We start from the raw sequence: 19516 nt of genomic DNA, 5'->3' as shown, positions 1-19516 counted from the left end.
GAATGCTGCATTTTGCAACAATTTTTGTATCGTTATGCCGAACCGATTAATTGATATACTATTGGTACCAACATCTTAATGATTGACTTTAAAGTCTCTGTCCTCAGGATGTTTCATAAATAGCAAACATGTATGCATTTCTGCGGTGTCTGGAGGTTTGTGATGCAAATATTATGGGACAGTATATATCGAAGACAACAGTGCACCTGAACTTTGACACTACAAACACATATGAGTCAAAACTGGGCTTTATGGACGACACCCTAAAGCTTGCACCAATCAGAAGATGCAGAGGAGAAACGTAGTTGAACTTGTGTACATGTAGGCCCTCTCCTTGATTTATACATAGGCTGCTACTTGGCAAGCCAAACATACATATTTTGGTCTTCTGTTGCCAAGTTTAAGCGGGAGGTTCACAAATACATCTCTGAATGTTCTTTGTCAAAGTGTGCTCTAAAGTGGTATGTACATTTGCCAAAATTTGAAATGTGCAAGTACAAACAATGCCTGCGCTCTAAATTATACTTAATCAAATAAATCAATATTTTGGAATGGAGTGTTAACACTTACGGCAAGGGAAATCACATATCTCAACTGGAATAGAATATTGTACGTCAGTTCTCCAGCCCTAATAAAATGAAAAGAGAAAACTTTCATCTTTTACGCACATCAATTTGTTTGGGAGTCAGTTGTCATAATATTGTAAATCATTTAGGATCTGATTTAGATTTTGGCGGATGGGTTATTCCGTCACAACAGTGACATTTATCTCTTCTGCCAACATACTAATCCCATAGTATTCTATGGGATTTATATTTTGGTGCACAGGATGTCTATCTCCTTTGTGATGAAGAAACCTGTGCGCCGAAATCTAAATCAGGTCCTTAGTCATTAGGAGTGATTCATCTATAAAACGTACCCATGATTCATTCTGATTCAGTGACTGTACAAATGATAAGTAGAGCTCCCTGCTTTATTATATATATGGTTTTGATATTGCCTTCTGTATTTATCATGTCCTCATCTTCTTGATATTTAATCATAATAATTCTTGGATGGTGAAAATAATGAAGCTCCAACTGGTATATTTTCACATTTATTTAACTGATCAATTGACACTCGGGCCCAATTCCCAAAGGTAAACTTAGACCTGAGGTCTAAGGGTCTTTTTTTCCCTGTCGCTGTATTGCTCCTATGGGAGCTAAATGTACTCGGGAACTCCCACAGGAGCACGCACTATGATTGGCTCGCCGCAACATAGGGATACCATGTCTCACTAGACCATGTAGGAAAGGGGTCCAGAGGGACCCCTTTGGGCCCCAAATTTATAAAAAACATTTTTGGGGGGATTGTCGCAATCCAATGGTTGTCCCGAGGAACCAGTGAGTGCCCTAAACCCCTGCCGGTGTCCCATGAGCACACAGGAGAAAGATTATCTGCTGGAGTAAGAACAATATTTTTCAAAAGTGGACTCGACGTGAGGTCTTTAGTGGCTTCCTGCAGCCAACCCTATGCTTTATAGTTATAGTGAGGTGAAAATGTCAATTAAAATAACAAATTGAATTGAATTGGAACTAACAAAACCATTGAAATTCACCAGTTATGCTTATCTAAAGGAAAAGCTCCTGCCCTTAAGTAACTAAAACTCAAACCGTCACCATGCTCTGCTCATGACCTATCATGACATGTTCAGTGAGGTCATTGATAACATTACGGATGACAACTTAACTGATATCATTGATGACAACAGTGGGAGTGGGGTTGTACAAATTATAGTTACTTTAGGGCATTCGTTATAGTTATTTCAGATAACTGTAACTGGTAATTTTCAGCTGTTTTGTTAGTTTAAAGAGGCTGGTTTTAACTGACATTTTTACCTAACCATAACGTTCATTTAAACTTTGTTTCTTTTAGTGAAATTCGAAGTTTTTTTTTTAATGTGAAGTAAGATATAATTATAACTCCTAACTATAATTTCACTTCAACCTTGTTTTTTTTATTGAGTATATATACAAAATGTGGGGGGGGGGGGGGGTCCCAAAACACAATTTCCCCAGTCATTTTTCCATTGGGAAATAGAACAGTCATACAGTGAAAATAGTTGAACTTATTTACACCAAAATTGGTGAAAGAATGCTTTTTGTGAATTGGTGTAAATCCGTTAGTAGTTTTTGACAAAAAGTAGGTTGAAAAACGTTGTACATCTTTACTGTTGGGTTCACAGGACAATCACAAAAGTCCCACGATCACACAACTTCAAATAACATAGTAATTGGCTTGGCCATGGCTTTTTTTTCACATCGGCCATCATGCTCCTATCGGAGTGAAAGGCTCTTGTGAACTCCTGTGTGAGCTAACACTGATTGGCTGGCCACAACATGAAGAGAAATGTTGTGGCTGCCATTAAAGGACAAAGAGATTCGGCCCGGTCGGTTGCGGTACGACCGTTTTCTAGTGCTGCAGTGCAACCGCTGCATTAAGATGCGAGGCATTCAGAGGCAGCATGTGGAGGAACGACCAACAATTCGGATGGGCTCAAGGAGCCCGTCCTACCATTAGGCAGCAAGCAATCTCCTACAATGGGGTGATGCCTGCTCAGGCGCCGCCATAGGGATTACGATTTCCCTTTTTAGGCAGCCTTTCAATGGCGGTCCACCGATATTGAAAGGCTATTGGAAAGTAGCCTTTCAATCGCGGTCCAACCGCCATTGAAAGGCTGTTGGAAATGAACTTTGGGGGTCCCTAGCATGGCCCCCAACCCTCTGGGGCCTCTGCCATGAGGCCTGGGGGCCACACATCTATGCCCGGTTTGCCAGGCATGACATGTTGCCTGGCATACGGAGCATGGATGTTTGCAAACATCCATTTTTCCAAAGCACTGTTCTAATTCAGTGTTTTTTTTATTTTTAAACATTACTGTTAAAGTGATAATTTCACATTCCTACAATGTAACTTTAACCTTCGCTTTTTCCAGTGAAAAACATATATATATATATATATATATATATATATATATATATATATATATTCACAGAAAAAAACAAAGGTTAAAGTTAGGTTAGTTAGGTATAAATGTCAGTTAAAACATTACGCCCCCTACGTCGATGTCGTTCGGAGCTGCCTCCGATCGACACAGTCTTGGTGTGGGAACCGGCCGACTGTAGGTCAGCGGTTCGAACTTCATATTGCAATGTGACTGCACATTGTGCGGTCGCAAACTCCAATTTCTCTATGGAGCTGGTTCCTGCCACACAGTGCAGGGATTTACAGGGGGGCACCATAGGTGCCCCCTGGCATCCAACCAGGAGACTGCATGGTGAATTGGGCCCTGCTAGGGGTCCCTAAGTAGCTGTCAGACAGGCTTTCCATGTCCAAATCCCGACATGCAAAGCCTGTTGGAAACTGACATCATAATCCCGACGGCGGAAACGCTGTCCACACAGGATTATGTTTGGTTTCTGACAGGCCGACGGGCTCCATGAGCCCATCAGAAGCCAGCCGGAAAGATGAGTAGGTCTGATTTCCGACGTCGTAATCCGAATATGGTGGTCCTAATTCAAACCAAGGATGTCAGTCGGAAAGCACCCAACCTGTTGTCGAAGCTTTCCAACCGACATCCTAATGAGGGCCTACATATTCAACTAAATAAAATCATTGAAATTCACCTGTTATGTGGTAACTGAAGTAAGTTACATTAACTTGCGGCTATCACACACATTGTTGTTGTCAATTATATATTTTCAGATGAAGGATTGATATTATCATTAATGTTATTGAACAGACCATGAGTGATGTAATTTGTGAGGTCACAAGCAGTGCAGCTTAATTAAAATTCTCAAAAGTTGACACTAAGGTACAATTGTACTGAGACAGGGTTCTTTCTGCAGTTCAGCAGTTTTCAAGAAATTAGCATTTAAAGCGAGGCTCCAGTTTAACATGAAGGGAATAAGCCACAGAAAGGGTTAGAAATATCTTGGCCTTTGGGTGGGGATGCTAAATATCTTGCAAATTAGTTGAGCACTGTGATTTACAGGAAACTATTTACAGTTCTATTTTTTGTGAAATGCAAGCTTTGAGATAAGGCTTGCCCAACTAATTTATTGGAGGACTAAGCAACAAGAGCTATATAAATATGTATATTTACGAACTATTTGTACAAATGCTGTCCAAGTACTTCATCTGCTGGCAAATCTTTAAGGAAATTACAGCTCTAGTTGGTTGATGCTCCTTGGGAGAGTGCTTTCAAGTCTACCTGCCTTTTTGACAGTGCTCATAAACATTTTAGCCCTTGGTACTATTTATATTCACATTGTCATTTATGTAACATGAACAAGTACCCAAAAGTATCCAATAGAATGAATTAACATACCGAAAAAGCAAGAAAAAGAATACAGCAAGATAAATCACATTTAAGACATGTTTTCGTATCCTTACACATCTGAATCAGATTCTTACACAAACTGACCTCATAACTAATTATACCAATCAGATGAGTTATACAATGTTTTTGAAATGCATTTGTTAAGTGTGTGTGTTTATTGTATTAATGCATGTCCGGTCTTATAAATTATTACCCAATGGGATTGCCAGCATAGCACTGTGTTAAAGTAATATAAAGGACATATTGAATGAGCTTCTTCCTCATCTAGATAAGGGGACAGGACTCTAGTTGCAGTCCGCCTGTATCTATCGCCACACCTGACTTACATACTGCACTCTGATAGCCGTAAGAAGACACACAAAGAGCTCTTCAATGCACTTATAACCTGATCTCCCAGGTGCCTCATCTCCCAATAGTGAGACATTCCCAACTATATTGTGCTCTGTATTAGAAGCTACATTATGAGAGGTCGACAGAGGTCTCCGAATTGCCTGTGGCTCACACATAAGCATTTCCATTACAGTGAGAGGAGAGCTTTAAGTGGTATGAAAAAACTTGGTAGGGGTCTCTCGAAGGGGCGTGGCCTGTGTAATTAAGGGCGTGGCTTAAAAACACTGTATCTAAAAATCTATGGTTAGCAGTGTGCTGCCCGACTGGTATTTTGCTGTTTCTGTCATTGTAGCCAGATATATAAGTCAACAAGTAACATCATAAATACAACAAGCCAGGACTAATGGATTTGTTAGTTGCACAAAATAAATAAACAGCAACTATGGCTTCGTTGTAAAGAATATTGAAAATGCTTCAGTTCTGACATGATGAGACTGTGTAAAACCTAATAATGAGTCTTATTGAAGTAACATTAAAGGAAGAAAGGGGTGATACTGCAGTAGAGTTAAAACATTATAGTCATCCTGAGGGTGAGGGCAAGGACGGAGAGCCCGATAGGGACCCATCCCAGCAGCTGCTTTTAAGAACTGCCGGCAGGACCCGACCCACTTAAAGCCCTGAGTATTAGCCAAAAATGCAGCTCCATCTGTGCTCTGCTGTCCAGCTCATCAACATGTAATGATATACCAGGCAGCTACAGTCAGAGGGCTCTCCCACGGTACCCCACTCCATGCACTGGTATCACAGAAGCACCCGCGTACCTCTTACAATGGAGCTATATCTTTAACATCTCAGTGTATTAAACGCTCATTTTTATCCTCAGCAAAGACTTGAATTGGTGATCAACATCAATGAACCAGTATTCACTTTCAAAATTAATTAATGCAGCAGTTATTACTAGTGATATGTTTTACCACCGACCTACCTTTAAGCAGCTATCCTTGTCGCACCATTGATGTGAAACATTAATTTTCACTGAATTAGTGCTGTCCTGTGAAGTAGAAATGTGGAAGATCACCAATGAGGAAAATCAGATTCTTGCATTCATGTTAATTTATTCATTCATGAGCATGATTATCTCATGGAAAGAAGGGAGTGAACACTGTTTTGCCTTTTCTTATGAGGATTACTTAATAACACCCCACACACTTTGTGGGAGCATTTACAATGCATTAGAAAAATAATGTATCTTAATTGAATAAGAAATTTCATATACTTATAGAAGCACACCCCACACTATGACACTTTATAACATGATATAACATGATAAAATCAAATCAGTCTTTTAGATTAGCCTTTAAAGGCTTTTTCGCGAGAATATGACACTAACTAACCAGACACTTAATAATATGATTATTGCACAGATGTATAGCACAGTCCTCATGGCCTGAAAAATTATTTAGACTTCAACAGACACATTTTCAAACTAATTATGTAACACGTATTCAATATCCCTCACTTGAATGCCAATGATAATATTCATTTTCATTTGATTTGATTTAAATGTATAAAGCATAACATCTGCTGGAAGAAGTCTAGGCACTAAGGCAGGGGTATTCAAACTGTGGGGCGTGACCCCCAGGGGGGCCGTGGAGCGATGCAAAGGGGGTCGCGCCTTCACAGTGTCACTTCTGCCCTGGCCTCCAGGGCTTCAGCCCCCTCCTCCCCCATCCTGTGTCTCAGCCTGGGCTGCTGCAGTGCAGCTCGTGCTCCTGGGGCCTCGGCTGGGCAGTGTCTGGAGTCTTATCTCCGGCCCGAGTTTTTCACAGGTCTTTAAAGACCATTAGCAAATTTACATGCCTTTGTTAACTGATTACCAAAGCTTAGTTTTTTTTATGGTTCCAGTACCCCCTGGGCCCCCACTCTGCCTATTCCTTACATTTGTATTTTTACACTTACTGCTGTAGTGTGAGAATGCATTTAAAGAAAATAAATATAAAGTTGGGTTGCCAAAAGAAACATGCCTGCTATGTGTTGTTTAAAGATCCTGCAGAGACCTGCTCTTGACACTAAATTGAGTTATAAATAAAAAAAAGTATGTATTAATTAGTTATGTGACTTTTCTGTCTTTATTCTCTTTAATTATTAGCCATGGATCATTGAGGCATCCCTAGAACACAATTAAAAGTGCTTTCTATTTATATTTGCTGATCTAAGTATTCACGGATAAGTGCAAAAAATACAGCTGTAGGTGACTGCTTATTTCTGGGCCATCAAAATAATGAGCTGGTAACCCTAATCATAAGTCTGGAAGTTTGTTGCAGGATCAGCACATTATTTATTTCCTCCACCCTGGAACCCTGATTAATGCCATTATAGCAACTTATATCTGAAACCCTACGCTTCAAGTTTCTGGGAATGCACCCTGCTTTCAGAATACTCACTTCTCATTCTCGCCTTCACTTTCACGTTCACCCTGCACTCCCAGCGATCGCAATGCACTCACACTGATCACCATGCACTCATAGCGATCACCATGCACTCATAGCGATCACCATGCACTCATAGCAATCACCATGCACTCATAGCAATCACCATGCACTCATAGCAATCACCATGCACTCACACTGATCACCATGCACTCACAGCAATCACAATGCACTCACACTGATCACCATGCACTCACACTGATCACCATGCACCCACACTGATCTCCATGCACTCACAGCAATCACAATGCACTCACACTGATCACCATGCCCTCACACTGATCACCATGCACCGACACTGATCACCATGCACTCACGCTGATCACCATGCACTCACAACATTCACCCACTCACCCTGCACTCACAGTGATCATAATGTACTCACAGTGATCACAATGCACTCACACTGATCTCCATGCACTCACAGCAATCACAATGCACTCACACTGATCACCATGCACTCACACTGATCACCATGCACCCACACTGATCACCATGCACCCACACTGATCACCATGCACCTACACTGATCACCATGCACCCACACTGATCACCATGCACTCACACTGATCACCATGCACTCACAACATTCACCCACTCACCCTGCACTCACAGTGATCATAATGTACTCACAGTGATCACAATGCACTCACACTGATCACCATGCACTCACAACATTCTCCCGCTCACCCTGTTCTCACAGTGATCACTCTGCACTAAAACTTTGCTTGAAGTGTTCACTCTGTACCCCACCCTGCAGTCACACGAGCACACTCCTCACCCTGTACTCATGTGACACTTCACTCACCTGTCCCCCCTTCACTGCTCAATCTGTAGCTCACTCAAACAAGGCCATCACTAACCATGCACTTATTCGTCCCACTCTGCATTTACAGCCGAACACAAATTCATATGGTCACCTCACTCACCCTGCAGTCACTCCTTTTACCCTACTCTCACACTGTTGCATTGCTCACCATGCAGTCACTTGGGCACTTTTGTCACCCACACAGTGCAGAAGGTTAAAGTGCCTGGTACAAAGAAGATGTACCATGAACATCACAGAACTGAGTGTGAGTAAACTATGAGTAGCGCTATAAAACATGAAATGTTTGTCAGACAGGTGCTATAGAGAGATGAGGTGTATTGTTGGTGAGTGGTAGTGAGGGAATTCATGGAGAAGGTGGAAAGACTGTTGCACCGTGTGCGACTAGTGCTTGGACAAGCCCTGGCTGGGAGTGTTAACCCCCCCCCCCCCTCGCCCCCGGAAGTTCGGGTCTAGTGGATCCCCTGCTTCTGCCTACTATTTACATTTGTAGTGCGCTACTGTTACCAAAAGGTGTCCTGGGGCTAATAACCATCGGCCTGCAATGCGAAAGAGGGATCCGGGGTTGGGAGAGGAGACAAGAGAGGGATGGAAGAAAGGGGGTGAGAGGAAAGGGGCATGGGTAAACTGCTTAACTCTGCACAAGACCGCCACGGTTCGAATGCACCCTTGCTGCTCCCGGCCATGGCCAGGTGAGCTTCTAATGTGGCAGTGCCTATTCCTGCGGATTGGGAGGCCCTTCACAGAGGTTGACTAGACACCTTTCTGAAGTTATAAACTGGTACTGATGGGGTGAAATCTTTCCTCAGTATTACTGTGTTTAAAAAAATTCTAAATAATAAAGCAATGCTACCCCAAAATACGCAGCATCACAGAACATTATTTACATTTTCTACTCACACAATTTAGTCAAGCCTGTCGCATAATTTGGTCCTAGAGGTTTAGAAATTTTTGTCAGGAGGGGGTCCTTACGCTTGAAAATGTTGACAGGGGGGTCTCGGCATCCAAAGGTTTGAGGACCTCTGCACTAAAGACTGGAAGTAATGAAATAGTAGACTAAAAAGCAGAGGTTAACAGCCAGGTTTTCAGTCGCTTTCTAAAAGCCAGATGGTAAGAAATGTTCCTTAAATGATCTGGCATTTGGTTCCAGAGGTGAGTGGTTGCATGGGAAAAGCTTCTACCTCCCCAAGTAGCTTTGAAGATAGTTTAGACCAACATTTTGTTAGCTGAAGCTGAACGCAAATGTCTATTTAGGATGTACCATCTGAGTTTGTCTCTAAGCAGGGCAGGCCATATGGTGGAGTGATTTATGTGCTTTGCAAAGCGCCTTGAAAATTAGCGATTCTTTTTTTGATGGGTAGCCATAGTAGATCATGCCTGGCTTTGGTAGGGGGTTAAGATTTTATGTTTTTTTTAAGCACCCGGATTGCTGCATTTTGCAGCCACTGGAGTCTATTCAAAACATGCTGTTGAGCTCCCACATGAAGAGCATTACAATAGTCTAACTTTGTATGCACCAGGGAGGTGGTCACTGCCTTCTTTAAGTCTGAAGGCAAAAAATGAAGCATTTTCTTCAGCACTTTTAGAGAGTGGAAGCAGGAAGAAGCCAAATGGTTTGATCCTTAAAAGAAAGCTTGGAATCAAAAATAATGCCAAGATTCCTTGCTTTAGCCAGAAGGAGTAGGAAGAGGGCCAAGTGCTGGTGGTCACCATGAGCTGTTCCAAAAAGAACTATCCCTTCCAAAGAGAAGAACCTCAGTCTTTTCGGAATTCAGTTTTAGTCATTCAGTTGAAATTGCCGACATTCAATTGCTGAAATGTGTGGCCACCTTATCAATGTCATCATTTATGGGGACAATAATTTGAGTGTCATTGGCGTAGGATACAGTAACAAAGCTGAATGACCTTATAAGGGTCAAGAGAGGGGCCACATATATGTTAAACAGTGTAGGGCTCAAGCATGAGCCCTGAGGAACACTGCAAGGCAGCGTGAAAGGCTTTGAGCTAAAGTAGCCATGGTTCATTGCTTGCTTCCTGTCATCTAGGAAGGAACAGAGGAGTTGCAGGGCAGACCATTGGATACCCATCTCCCTCAGTTGTTGTTTCAAGATTGTATGGCTTACCCCTGTCAAAGGCTGCAGATAGCTCTCGAAGGACCACCACAGCCTTGTCACCTCAAGCTAAGATAGCCCTAACCTCTTCAATCACTGAAATCAATGCAGTTTAAGTACCGTGTGTTTTCCTAAAGCCAAATCGAGAAATGTCTAAAATGACAATTTCCTCCAAAAAGATGGTGAGAGTGGTATTAAGGTGTCTCTCTAAGACTAGCAAAGAAAGGAAGTCTTGCTATCGGGTGATAGTTTACTTCAGACACAGGATCAAGACGTTAGTTTACTTCAGACACAGGATCGAGACTACCTTTTTTCAGAAGTAGTAGGATGGAAGTCTTTTTCGATTCAGTGGGATAGCAGCCAATATTTAAGATGTTGTTAAGCAACACAGTCATAGAGGGAACCACAAAATCTGCAATGTCATGAAGTTCCTTAGTACTTAGGACAGGGGTCCCAAGGAGCTCCGGATTTGGTTGCTTTAATGAGCTTCATCAACAATTCCAGGGAGATGACGGGGAACTCCTGAAGGGTTGATTGGTTATGATTAGAACAAAGTAAGATTGGAGGGTTCTGGTTGGTCATGATGCTATGAGGAAGATTGTTGAAGATTGTTTCAACATTGTTTTCAAAAAAGAGAGCTAGGTTATCACAAAACTGTTACGATTGAGAAGTCGAGGAGGCAACAGAATCAGAAGAGAGGCAAGCCTATTTACTGTTTGAAAAAGAACCCTGGTAGGATTAGAGACAGACCTAATTTTCTCAGAAAAGTATTTGGTTATCTCTGAGATGATCAGGTTTTTGTATTCCTGAATCAATGATATACATTTAAATTACTGAGGCTAGAAATAGGCTTGAAACGCCCGGAGTTGGTACTACAGGGGGACCTGTTAAAATACTACATCAGAGTACTGAAAGCACCTGAAAACAATCTTAAACATTTTCTAAACATTTTTTGGGGAGAAGTGGGCACCCCATGGCACATCAAGGTGGCACAAGGCATTGACCTATTGAAAATCGAGGGAAACAGCTTGCCCCTTCAAGAAATTTCACATCTGCTTGGGTCTTAGCTATCAAGCGCCAAGTCCAGACCATCTCGTACGAGCTGGAGCTGGACTGCTCATCACTCCGATATAATCCACTAACTCTGGCCCTGGACAAGTCTTATATTCCTGGCAAACCCCAACCGTATCTGCAAGACTCACTATCAATCCAAGCGAGAAAGAAAATTCTGTATCTGCGCCTCTTGGCCCTTGGGATCGTAGATTTTAACCCAAAATGGGCACGAACGGATTGTGCTATTGCCTGCCGGCTATGCAACTACCGCAGAGAATCTTGGTTACACCTTTTGTGCTGCTGTACAAAGTTGGTCAGCGATCGCCATCGTCTGCTGCGCCCGGCCCTACAGAACCTAGGCTATAGAACCTGCAGAGAGGCCTCGGACTGGTGCTTTTTGGAAACAACGACCTGTCTACTAGCTAGGGTCGGCAAGTTCATCCATCAAGTCAGAACTGCACTTGACAATCACCAAAAGGCCATTGACCCGAAGGTTCTTGTCATTGAGCCATGAGCTCCATCTGGTGCCCTAACCATGCAAGCTGTCAGTCAATTTAGGAGCTATTGCTAAGCAATTGGGATTACTAGACCCAGAAACCAAACCAGGGGCGGATAAGGGCCTAGTGAAGAACTTTCCCTTTGACATATGGCATCGAGTTGAGATTAACCTTGCTGAACTTTGATTTAACTTTCTAGACTCTCGAAGGCGTAAAGACAAGAAGCAAACAAAAGAGGTTTTAATGGACATAATGTAGTAAAAACAGTCATAATGTAATCTTAATGTTGTATATAGGGTTTTACTGTGGGAAGGGTATTCTGGGGGGGATGTTCATGTGTTTTATACTGTAAAGATTTTAAGTTATCGCACAGTCAATAAAGTATTCAAACTAGTGAGTTCTCCAAGTTCTCCCTTGGTGACGGCAATTTTTCTTTAGTTCTTTAAATTTGGTGAAATATCAGGGGGCTGATGGTCTAGTTCTGTGATTAGAGACATTCTTGAGCAAGGCGCTATGTCTGGAGCTTTACGCAGCCAAGTGCGATAACACACTGCATCAATGTTATGGGGAGTTCACAAAATGGGGTTGAGAGGTCTTGAGATGCTTAATGAGATCAGTTTTCTTCACTTTATCCAAAGACATGGCCAATTTGGTCAGGGGAACAGAGTTAAAAGGGTCTTTCAGAAGTTTAATAATACAATTAAACTGAATTGCCTTATGATCAGACCATGTGAGTGGAAGGATATCACTAATTTGATGTCCTTGAACATTTGTGGAAATTCCATGCAGAGTGTGCCCTGCTCAGCGTGTAGGGGCAAGAACCATTTGTTTAAGCTCAAAGTGCATAAGATTATCAAGCAGGGTGTTAATATCCATGTCATCAGGTTCATCTAAATGAAAATTGAAATCCCCTAAGACTGAATAATTACTGAAATGAATACTTCCTTCTAGGAACTCACAGAGCACTTCCAAGAAACGGGTTTTAGGACCCGAAGGTCTATAACCAATAACTCATGAATCGTGGCATGGTTATTTAATTTAGAGCTAAAAGAAGAGCTTTGCAATCGGTATTTTCTTCTGGGCAACACATTAGAACAAAAGATTTTTTATGGATAAGGGCTAATCCTCCACCCTGTTTGTCTACTCTAGCCAGGTGATAATATTGAAGTTAGCAGATAAGGCGGCATTTATATCACAGCCAGCAGCTGAGTCTGCCCAGGTCTCAATGAGAAAGGTAATATCAGGGCTGTAAGATTCTATATATTCATAGAGCTCATATTTATGCTTTATTATTTAATGAGAGTTTAGTAGGGTACAATACACGGCTTGAAAGTGATCAGGAGAGGTAACCACACTTTCAGTGATGTTACACACAAAGTGGAACTTATCTCAAGTGTATGATTTTTGTGTTAGATTAAAGGTAAAGCTATTACATTCATCACAGGAGGCAATAGCTGAAAGCTTTTTTAAATAGTTTGTTGTGTACTTACAGATTTAGCCAGGGTTTCTGGCTAAATTGTGTACCCATTGTGCACATCTGCTATGTGGACGCCCTGCCATGGTGTTCACTGCCGGCTCTACAGCAGGTGAACAGGATACTTGTAACTAAAGAATAGCTAAAAAATGTTAACCCTCTGAAAGCTGGCGTCCATGTCTATAGGAGTCAGGCAACTCCTAGAAATTGCACGAGCTTATGCTTGTGCTTACAAGGAAATTAAAACATGGCGAGGACTCAAGTCCCTCGGTGCAAGCTGCATGGGCACACTGCCAAGGTGAAATTATAGACCACCTATCGTAGGGCATATCAGGAGGCGTGACCCGGTCAAAGTTCATGGCCGAGAAACAGTTGGGTGAAAATTAAAACCAAACCGGGGTCCAGCAACACCACGAGTACACCGCCAGTTCTCCAGCAAGTGAACAGGATACTGGAAACTAATAAAATTAATAAAACAGGTGTTTTAACCCTCTAGCGCCTGTGTCTATAGGAGCCAGGCAACTCCTAGAAATGGCACAAGCTTGCGCTTGTGCTTACAACTAAATTAAAATATGGGGCGGCTTCAAGTCCGTCGGTGCAGGTTCCACATATTTCTAAATATGCACAGTCAGGCTGATTTAAAAAATATCACTTGATGATAACATGAAACATTGCTGAAATCATTTGACAGCAGGAGGACTAGAAAATCATTACAACATGTATCAGTACCCTTAATAGATAATGAACAAATTTGCTCTAATTATTGAATGTAACCACACCTCAGTGAAACTTACTGGTGAGACATAATTGATTGCTAAGTGCTTGCAGCCTCCCATGGAATTTCCATCTGGGAGGAGTTCACAAGATGCAGTTTCTTTTTAAAGGACAACAGCTTTGTGTGTCAGAATGTAATATCAAAGCAAGATGAGCATTACTATTAATTGTCAGACAGACAGCTATATAGTACCAATAAATGTTGCATTTTTATTGGCTCCTAGCTTGTCGATGTCTACCCAATAGATTCCTATGTGTTACCTACAACAAGTCTCATTACCATACCAACCCACATATCATTACACCTTCTTCTTCTAACAGCTGAATGTGAAAATCTAATAAAGAACAGAGGTGTTCATCGAGCTCACAAAAGGTTCTTGCAGTGGGAGATGATCTTACTGTGTACAGAAGTGTTTTTTTTTAATCTCTGCTTTGTTATGTGAGGAATTAAATATGAAAACACGGTGCAACAGCAGACAGCATCACACAGCTGTATGTAGTGAAAAAGCATTGCAGGCCAAAAACTTGTGCTGATGAAAAAGAGGTGGAGAGTGCATGACCTGTAAGGTCATAGTTAAAGGAAAACCTGTGTTTGACAAACTTAAAGCAATTGAAAGCCTAAGCACCAAAAAACATATTCTGTGTTTTCAATAGATTGAAAATGATTCGACAATGAGGGCAAGAGATTGAATTTGCCAAGAACACACTGAATCTGAGAAGAGTTCTTAGAAGCACAATGACTGAGCACACGCGCAAATAAATATACATTCATTGAACCCAAATACACAAGCATTCATTGTTAGAATTGCAATAAAGGATGTGTAGAGAATTAGGTTAATGTCTTGGGTCACAGGTGACCTCATTTTTTCCATAAACAATGTGTACAATTGTGTAACTACCTAGTAATTAATTGATTGCATTTTATAACTGGCATTGTTTAACTGTGTAATAGATAGCTGCCTGAGAAGAAGCGAATTGAGACTGGCTGTTTACTTGTGTGAAGAATGTCACTCTCTCTGCCACAACAGTATAGAGCTATTTTTACATTACCAAGATTAGCCAGTCTTTTTCAAAATTTTGAAGTTACCCTGCATCAGTTGGTGCAGTTACCCTAAACCGACTGCTGCCACAGGAGTACCGCCTGCCTCTGCTTCATAGTTCATTGCACAACTTTGATGAGGTGAGCAGACACTGTGTTCTCTCAAGTTCTACCTACTCGCGGGGAAAAGTAGGATCCAGGGATTGACGTCTTTAAGGTGAGGTCAATGCAGACTCTGTTCCATGTCTATTGAATGACAGGTTGTTTTTGGCAATGGTAAGTACAGATGTAGATATAAGGATATAAGAGAGATAAGGGTATTGCATGCAAGATTGTGTACATGTGTTGCACAATATTAAGTTGAAAGCGCTACATAGTCAGATAACATGTTTATCCAAATATAAAATTGGGCGAATGTTTGACATACAGGGACAGCTGAAAGACTTATGTCGCTAAACTTTACACTCCAATTGCCACCTGGACCTAATGTCCATGGTCTATGAGACGAATGGTTTGAGGGTTATCCTCTATAAGAGCAAGGGAAGTGGCCAATGGTTGCTGACAGCACTTACTGTGGAGAGCGGAACAATGGTGATTCATCCTTTAGAAATAGTTGAAGTGTTTTTATAATGTTGATGGTGAATGCATGTGTGTGTTTGTGAATGGAAATGTGGCTACAGAGTGATGTGTTGCATAATGGTATTTTGATGCATAATGTTTAATGTATGATTGTTTTGGCAGATTTTCTTGTTTATAAGGACTAGTGTGAAATTGTTAAAGAAAAAGCAATATTAACCTATATCGAGACAAAGAATGTCACCTTTAACTAGTGCAGGATCATAGTTAGTTGAATTTTGCGTTTAAGAAATGTGGAATTCTGCATTATCAAATTTAGGGTTGAACTGTGCATGTCACTGGTTGGGGCACATTGCTTAAGTAGATGAACACTCACCAACCCTTATTCGCATACCCCTTGTAGGCTTCCACACCACAAATGCATGGAAATGTTTTCCTGATGATGTCTGGAGTATGTGCATATCCGGACCGGGAAAGGAAAAACCCCTAGAATTAACTTGCAATGGTGATAAAAGAGTACTTCCATGAGGAAAAATACTTAAGCATTGAGGTGCAAAATTACATATGATGATGCACATTATCCTGTCATTAACTCATACAGAATTTTCCACGAATTTTCCACACAGTGGAAATGCTAGAGGTGTAGGTGTAATTCATGGGAGTGTGGTGAGAAATCCATAACTGCTGTAGATTGCCCAAAGAGTGCCTGCGATTATTTATGAAACCCTGTTATGTTATGTTATGTTATGTTATGTTATGTTATGCAGGGGTTTTGTATAGCGTGCGGCTACTCGGAAGAGTGTCCCGACGCTTTGGATTGCACACTAATCTCATAACACAACAGGGAAAATAAAATAAGAAACAGAGATAAAAGAAACCTAATAGGGACCGAAACTAAGAGGAAAAGAGCCAAGTTTTAAGCCCTTTCCGAAAGGCCAACAAATTAGGAATGCTGCGCAGGGACACAGGCAGTTTATTCCATAACTGAGGCGCTAGTAGTTTAAAAGAGCGGCCTCCGATGCGGGCTCTCTTCACACGAGGAACCGTCGCAAGAAACAGGGCTTCAGACCTGAGCGACCTGGCAGGCAAATAAAAGGCCAGCCTCTTCTGCAGATATTTTGCTCCGGAGGCGTGCAAGGCTTTGTGTGCCAGAGTAAGAGTTTTAAAAATTATCCGCTTCCGGACAGGGAGCCAGTGCAGAGCCTCCAGAAGACCCGAGGCTCTGGCACGGCGAGATAATCCAAAGATGGCCCGTGCTGCCGAATTCTGGACAACCTGTAGCCGTTGGAGCAGATATTCTGGCAAGCCGAGATAAAGGACGTTGGAATAGTCAATTCTCGAGCCTATAATCGCCTGCACCGTGATCTTCCTATGTTCCTCCGATAACAGGGGAAGGAACTTACGTAGCATCCGGAGTAGGCCAAAGCAGGTACCAGTGAGACCGATTACCTGTGAACGTAGTGTGAGGCCATTATCGATCTTAATCCCAAGGTTTTTAGCCACCTGGGACGAACTTGCTGGTGGAAACATGTTCTCAGGCCACCACACTTTCCAGTCCGGATCCGAACTGCACCCAAAAAAGAGGACCTCGGATTTATCCGAGTTGCACTTGAGGCTGTTGTGATGGAACCATTGAAACACAGCCTCAAGGCAACCCTGGATCCTACCTCCATCGAAGTCCGCACCCCTCTCACAGGTGAAGAGGAGCTGGGTGTCATCGGCATAAGAAACGATCTGGGCCCCGAAAGACTCCGCCAATGCCGCCAGAGGGGCCATGAAGATGTTAAATAGAGTTGGACTCAGGACAGAGCCCTGAGGAACTCCGACACCCAATGGCGACATCTCGGCGGAGCAAGCAGAAGCCCAGACCGTTTGTCGACGGCCTGCCAGGAAAGATCGAAACCACTGGAGCACCGTCCCTCGGAGACCAGCCTCTGAGAGTCTTGCAAGAAGACCCTCATGAGGGACGGTGTCGAAGGCCGCCGACAGATCTAGCATCACCAGCATCGCTCTCCCGCCCGAATCCAACACCTCCTTAATCGCCTCCGAGACTTCCAGGAGGGCTGTTTCGGTGCTAAGATTGGCGCGGAAACCCGACTGGGTAGGGTGCAGTAGGTCGTGGGATAATAATTTTAAATATGTTCTGTAATAGAAATAAACTAAAAAGTAGAATTTTGACTTTTTTAAACTGCCTCTGTAACTAGCGGGTCTGTGAAGATTCATGAGGATTTAGATTCTTCGTTACGAGGGGCGCCAAAATTTGTGTAACATGCGCAACCACCTATTTGTACAGGAGTACTAACCTACCGGCATGCTTTGCTGTGCTTTCTCACACATGCATAAGCTTTATTCAGTTAAAGCATACCATAAAATTATGTCATACACAAATAAAATTAATAACTCTCTTAATCAATTAGATTAATTGTCAGCAGTTACTTAAGGTGCAGAAAAGAACAAAAAATGTGACGAAATTCAGACAAACGAAAAAATTTGCTCTATTTCATGATTATGCTCCTATGTTTTACTGCAGATGCAATAAGCCTTTGGGTTGCAAAGCCACCATAATACATTTTGCCGCATCTGCAAGTCTTCCGTGGCCTCTGAACAATACCCAAATCCTAAATACTAATGAGCGTCTTAAAACATGTAAAACATAGCTCAATGTAATACCTTTTTTAAAGCGCTTTTCCAAAAAAGATTAGCACTCTAAAATGGATAAATTGGTGCAAGATACTGTTAAACTCAGGACATAAATAGCAATAGTGATCAGAGTTAGCCTAGAATTCCAGAAGATTTATGTAAAGGTCAGATAACGATCACCACAGTACACCAAGTCATAGGCAAGTGCCAAACTTTCTACCGCACCAAACTGAGACTCACTAGAGCTCTCTCGATTTTTCCAATTCCTTGGCTACCTGGATCAAACCATTCCCGGCCTTGCATGATGATTGGACCAGGGTCCCTCCTAATAGCTTGATTACCAGTGAACATTATCTCTTTGCAGCTGTCTTAGTGAATGACGTAGTAGTTTCTTCCTGATTAATAAAAAAGTTAGGCATATGCACAGCAAGTGGAGTAGTGTTTCACTGCTGTGCCCTTGGTGGGCCAGATTTATTTCCATACAGGGGTTAGATCCTTCGAGCATAAAGTCATGCTTCTTTGACTGAGAAAAATGTGCCGACGGATATGGCTGAGGTCCCTGTGCTATATATGAAGGCAAGACTACCCATGCATGCCTTTTGTTCGCCAAAGCTGCCTTGTCTTTAAAAAATGATTGAAGCTTGGCTGCTTTATTGGTTAACAGTTTGAACACAGAGTATTACATTATAGCGCACCAAACCTCTTCTAAATGTAGTCCTGCTATTGATTGCTGTAGTATAGGGCAAGCTTGTTTTTTTCTTCATATCAAGCCAGCACTGATGGGCCAAAGATTAACAGCTAGATTCATCAAAGTGAAATCGGCTCGCAAAGGGCCAGATTCTGAGAATCTGGCCTTTTGCAAGCGCAATTTTTGAATTTGGGATTCATCATCCCAAATGCAAAAATCGCTATTATAGAATTCGCAAATTTGCGAGAAATTGCATTTAAGGAATCTCTATTTGAGATTCCTTAAAAGCAATTCATGAAACATTTAAAAATTGCGAATTCGCAATTTTGGGCCGCCATTTACAGCGAAGTCAAACCTCGTGGTAAATAGCGGAAACTTAAAAAAATGCACTTAAGTGCATTTTTTTAAGTTGTATGTTACACACACATGTCCTTGGGACATGTGTGTGCGTAACACCAGCATCCAATATCATTTCAGGGGTGCAACAGGGTGTCCTTTGGACACCCCTGCACCCTTGAAATTGCAAACTCAACATGCGAATCGCTAATAGCGATTCGCACATTGATATGTCTTCCCATTCATTCCTATGGGCCTTTCAGCCCATAGGAATGAATGGGGAGTTATTCCTTATTTGCGAT

The 19516-nt window shown here is 42.0% G+C and overlaps 1 protein-coding gene across 1 annotated transcript in view; it reads right to left on the bottom strand.

Annotated features, from left to right (window-relative positions):
* Window positions 1-19516, bottom strand: part of IL17REL (interleukin 17 receptor E like) — a 687219-nt gene that overhangs the window by 87893 nt on the left and 579810 nt on the right. Inside the window, exons 14-15 of the mRNA XM_086967317.1 lie at window positions 5697-5762; window positions 571-628 (exon numbers count right to left, since the gene is read on the bottom strand). Coding sequence (XP_086823443.1) covers window positions 571-628; window positions 5697-5762 — 124 coding nt within the window. The remainder of the gene's footprint in view (window positions 1-570; window positions 629-5696; window positions 5763-19516) is intronic.

This window comes from Lissotriton vulgaris, chromosome 1_1 (genome assembly GCF_964263255.1).
Source record: "Lissotriton vulgaris chromosome 1_1, aLisVul1.2, whole genome shotgun sequence".
NCBI classification, from domain to species: Eukaryota; Metazoa; Chordata; class Amphibia; order Caudata; family Salamandridae; genus Lissotriton; species Lissotriton vulgaris.
This window is presented reverse-complemented; position numbering and strand designations above follow the sequence as displayed.